The sequence below is a fragment of the Cicer arietinum genome, chromosome 1 (genome assembly GCF_000331145.2).
Source record: "Cicer arietinum cultivar CDC Frontier isolate Library 1 chromosome 1, Cicar.CDCFrontier_v2.0, whole genome shotgun sequence".
NCBI lineage: Eukaryota > Viridiplantae > Streptophyta > Magnoliopsida > Fabales > Fabaceae > Cicer > Cicer arietinum.
In genome coordinates, this window is record NC_021160.2 from 45,940,478 (window position 1) to 45,945,234 (window position 4,757).

The window sequence follows — 4,757 nt, forward strand, 5'->3', positions numbered from 1 at the left end:
TATTATTTAATAATCAAAATGTATTTTCTTTTTTATTATTTATTTATCGAGAATATGTTGAAAAGTGATGTGAATGACTCCATTCAATCTCAAATATAGATAAAAGTATATTTATATTGAACTATGTCTAATGCATGCAAATTTAATTACTTCAATCTATTTAATGATGTCACTCATAAATTACAACTCCATTATTACGTTTATTTATCTACGACTCCTTTACTCTCATAAAACACGTTTCAATGAAAGATAATTAAAAAATAAGATTAAGAAAATTAATCATTATTAACTAAATTTTTTAATAAACACGAAATTGAGTATTTTTGTTGTTTATAATCCAGCTTTTCCTACCCCTAAAATCAATTCAAAAATATATATTGATAAAATATAATTTTTATGTCATCTAAAAGTATATTTTCAAAGAGAAATGTAGCTTTTCTTCTCAATCAAGAATCATGCGTGGCTTTTTTAAAAGTTGGGTTGGGTGGGTAAAGTTGTGTCCGTTTCTCTATCCATTTTCCAGGCCCATAATAATTTTGTGAAGAACCGACATAACATAACAAGACAACAACTTTGTCACAGCAACTCTTGTTTTATTTTCCTTCTGCATCCCACTCAAATAATATATTTGTCATAACCGGAAATTAAATACTATCCATTTATTAATTACTACCTACTAATCATCATTACTCATTAGTATCTGAAAATTATACTAAAATTAAAACTAAAGTGAAACTTATTCCTCATTCATTACATAACCTTTTCACACTCTCTTTCATAGTCCTTCCTTTCACTTCACTTCTGTCTTTTTTTTTTCTTTTTTTTTCTGCAAGTCAGTGAGTTAGTCCCTTCAATGTTGAACTGATTCAAGCTTGTTACGTTACAATAAAGATAGAACGCAAGCTTCAAAATGAGGGGTTCTTTGGGTGCTGTAGTAGGAAGGTACACATCAAGTGATGGAACTTCAACTATCCATATGGGTGGAAATGGGATCATAAGACATAACAGGAAATGCAGAGACATTGCTTTTCTCGTCATCTTTATTGCCTTTTGGGTTTCCATGATTGTCAACTCCAGCTTTGCTTTCAACAAAGGAAACCCATTAAGGTAAAAACCTGAAAGTTTCAAACTTTATCTCATTGTGTTTCTGTAATTGACAAGTTGTAGTTCTGAAGTTTGAACTCAAGTCATTAGATTCTATTTTTTAATGGGTTTCTTTTATGGTGTTTTTTTTACTTGTGAAAATTTTACAATTGGTGTTTTGCCTTTAATATTTATGTATTTGCTTCTTTAGAAATAAAATAAAAAATTGGCCTTCCTTGGTGTCCTAGATTTCACACACCTGTGTTTGGTTGCTGAGGAACTGAAATTGTGGAAGTTAGAAGTAGGACTTGATTGATTAGCAATTTGAAGCACATTTTTATTCTTCCTTGTAAACTGGTCTGTAGGATTTAAACACAAGTTGTAATATGTGACCATAAGCTTGAATAAAAGAAAATCACTAATGTCATTTCACTCTACAGCCAGAGACATAAGCACATTTGACCGAATTCTGTTATCAAATCTTGTATGTTCTTTGTTTGCGTTTTTCGTAACTGTTCTCCTTTAAACAGGGGTTGTTGTTCTAACATTCCTTATTGTGCTATGGTTGTGTAATTTGTGATAACTGATACAATGGTTTATTAGGCTTACATATGGGCTAGACTACAAAGGAAATGTGTGTGGCGACAAGCATGCAGGCCTTCGTGAATTGGAGCTGAAATACTGGTTAAATCCTAATCAGGTGTACCAAACTGAATTGAAGGATAGTCAGTTTAAACTGGCCGACACCCGCAGTATATGCTTGTTGGACTGCCCTATTCCTTATGAAGATTCACTTACTTGGGTGTGTGATTATCCTGAAGGAGATATTCGTGTTTCAATGAATGATTGGATTGATTTGAACTATAATTATTATGAGTTCCTCACACAAGAAATGAAAAACTCCTCTCTTCAACTTCAGGGCCCTTGTTATCCTGTCATATTTCCTACTGTAAATGGTGAGAGAATTTTTCCATTCTAATGCATTCATAAATGTCATGTTGTATATATGCCTGCAAATGCTTGTCGTATGGATGCATTACTTCTATGAAGCACATATACAACATTGACACGTAGGCCCTAGTCATAATTTAAGAAAATAGAAGTGGTTGAATCTAACCATATCTTCAATATGAGGTGTCATATCTTCAATCTGAGGTGTCGGTACTACATAGTGTTACTTTGATTTTTGACCCTGGTTGCATTATGTTCTCCTTGTAAGAAATAGAGGGGAAAGTTCTAGGGATTGGTCAATATCCTATCGATAATGAGATTTTGAAATACCCGACTCTTAAAGCATACTTTTTTTGTGTCTAGTTTATTGGAGTTGCCAATTCATTGCCAAAGCATCAAATGTGTCTTTAAAGCATTGGCAACAGATGGGTGGAGTTAACATTAATGAAGGCATTGTCATTGATAAGTCCATTCACAAGAGTATCAATTCTCAGTCAGCTGTCTTCAAGGTTAGCTTTTTTTTTATTATTATTAAACTATCTACTTTCTTTTTCTTCGACTAATGTTGTGACTGTGATATTGTTTGGAGAAGCATCCTTAACATCAAGCTTCAATATTGTGTTGATATTGTATTATTTTATCAACATGTTAGTTTTTTTCAATTAATGTTATATTTCAATTTTTTTTATTTAATTACAGAGATACATGTCTGACATAGGAAAGGCATGGCCTGTGCTGATTGTTTGTGGTGGGATTTTACCTTTGTTTCTCTCTGTGATTTGGCTGCTGCTGATTCGGCATTTCGTTGCTGCAATGCCTTGGATAACTGTGGTTTTCTTTGATGTTCTCATAGTATCAGTTACAATGTTCTACTACCTAAAAGGTATAGGCTTAAATATTCAATGCATGGATGTGTAAATGCTTATAATATACTTGGTGATTCTAGCTGAAACCTATTGTAATTGCCTATATAACTTTTTAATTATCTAGTCAAATCTTTTTATTTATCTTTCCAAACAATAATCAAGCAAAATGCTGAGTTAATGTTGCCTTCTCTTCTTGACTTTCAGTTGGATGGATAGGAAATGATGCTATAACGCCCATCATCGGCGAGCATGATCCTTACTTTCATATATATGGAAGGGTAAGCATCAGTGTGGCTGAGATAGTGTATATGTATCCTCTGATCTCTCCCTCTCCCTCTGCATTGATGACTTTATCATGTAAATCTTACAAACAGATTTCGGTTTCAGGAGCTGACTCATCTACATGTTGTCACTGTCCTTATGACTTTTATTATGGTTGTTTCCGTTCTTACATCAATTGCTATTGTCCGGCGCATCCTTATGGCAACTTCTGTACTTAAGGCAAGCAAAACTATATTACATGCAATTATGCAACTATGATCAAGTTTGTTGTTTAAGCTTGGTTATTGATGCTGCTGCATTCTTTTCATTATTCCATTCAGTTGATTTAACTGATTCTAATGCAAATATTGCTCATAGGTTGCTGCAAAAGTGATAGGAGAAGTTCAAGCACTTATTGTTTTCCCAATCATACCATATGGTATCCTTGCAGTGTTCTACATGTTATGGATTTCGGTTTTTCTCCATTTATTCAGCTCCGGTCAGGTTGTTCAGAATGACTGCCACTCTAACTGCTGCTCGTATGAACTCACGGAAAAGAGGGTGATCTGCGATCGTTGTTGTGGATATAGTGTCCGTTACACACCACACATTGGAGTCGCCATCCTCTTTCACCTTTTTGGTTGTTATTGGGTTACACAATTTCTCATAGCATGCTCATCAACAGTGATTGCTGGATCCGTCGCCTCTTATTATTGGGGCCGTGGTGAAGAATCTGTAAGTCGGAAAATGTGTTCATAAATTAAATGAATAATGCAAAATTAGAGAATATTTTTACCATAGTTCCCAAGTTTGGTGAGGGTTTTATGTAGATAAGACTAGTGAATTTTGATAAAATTGGATGATATGTTACCAATTAAGTAAATAATTTTCCATGATAGTTACAACTTACAAAGTTATTTTTTGTTACTGAACTTTTGTTTTCCTTTGTCAATGCAGCCAGAAATTCCTTTTCTTTCCGTCTTTTTGTCCATGAAGAGGCTTATGCGTTACAGTCTTGGTTCTCTGGCTCTTGGCTCTCTGACTGTATCATTTGTAGAATCAATCCGCTTTCTGCTTGAATCTATTCGACGCAAACTGAAAGTCACCAGTCATGTGCCTGACAACAGGATTGGGAAGGCTGCATACCATTCGTCGCTACTTTTTCGAAGGTGTATTGAGTGGACCATCAAATCATTCAATCGAAATGCTTATATCATGGTAAACTGTTGATCTGCCATAAACCATTTATGCGTTTATGTGTGCATCATGTTGATAGATATGTGCTTATTTTTATCAACACATTCAATATTTCATTAGGTTTATTACCTTTTTTGGTCGCATTAATTATTTAATTTGTCTTTCTTCATAAACTTCTCAATGCAGATTGCTATAAGTGGTAAAAGTTTCTTTGGAGCTTCAGCTATTGCAACAGATTTGATTATGAATAACATCCTCCGGATCGGGCGTGTCAATGTGATTGGAGATGTTATCTTGTTCCTCGGAAAACTATGTGTCAGCCTCTCAAGTGCTGTTTTTGCTTTCCTCATGTTGGACACACACAAGTACAATTCTGCACATAACAAGATCTCATCTCCA

The 4,757-nt window shown here is 34.2% G+C and overlaps 1 protein-coding gene across 1 annotated transcript in view; it reads left to right on the top strand.

The window, feature by feature from the left end:
* Positions 1-658: 658 nt before the first annotated feature.
* Positions 659-4,757, top strand: part of LOC101511373 (choline transporter protein 1-like) — a 4,660-nt gene continuing 561 nt past the window's right edge. The window contains exons 1-9 of the mRNA XM_073364098.1: positions 659-1,107; positions 1,687-2,039; positions 2,398-2,543; positions 2,734-2,917; positions 3,105-3,178; positions 3,288-3,401; positions 3,540-3,896; positions 4,119-4,379; positions 4,545-4,757. Of these exons, the coding sequence (XP_073220199.1) occupies positions 911-1,107; positions 1,687-2,039; positions 2,398-2,543; positions 2,734-2,917; positions 3,105-3,178; positions 3,288-3,401; positions 3,540-3,896; positions 4,119-4,379; positions 4,545-4,757 (1,899 nt within the window). The 5' untranslated portion in view covers positions 659-910. The remainder of the gene's footprint in view (positions 1,108-1,686; positions 2,040-2,397; positions 2,544-2,733; positions 2,918-3,104; positions 3,179-3,287; positions 3,402-3,539; positions 3,897-4,118; positions 4,380-4,544) is intronic.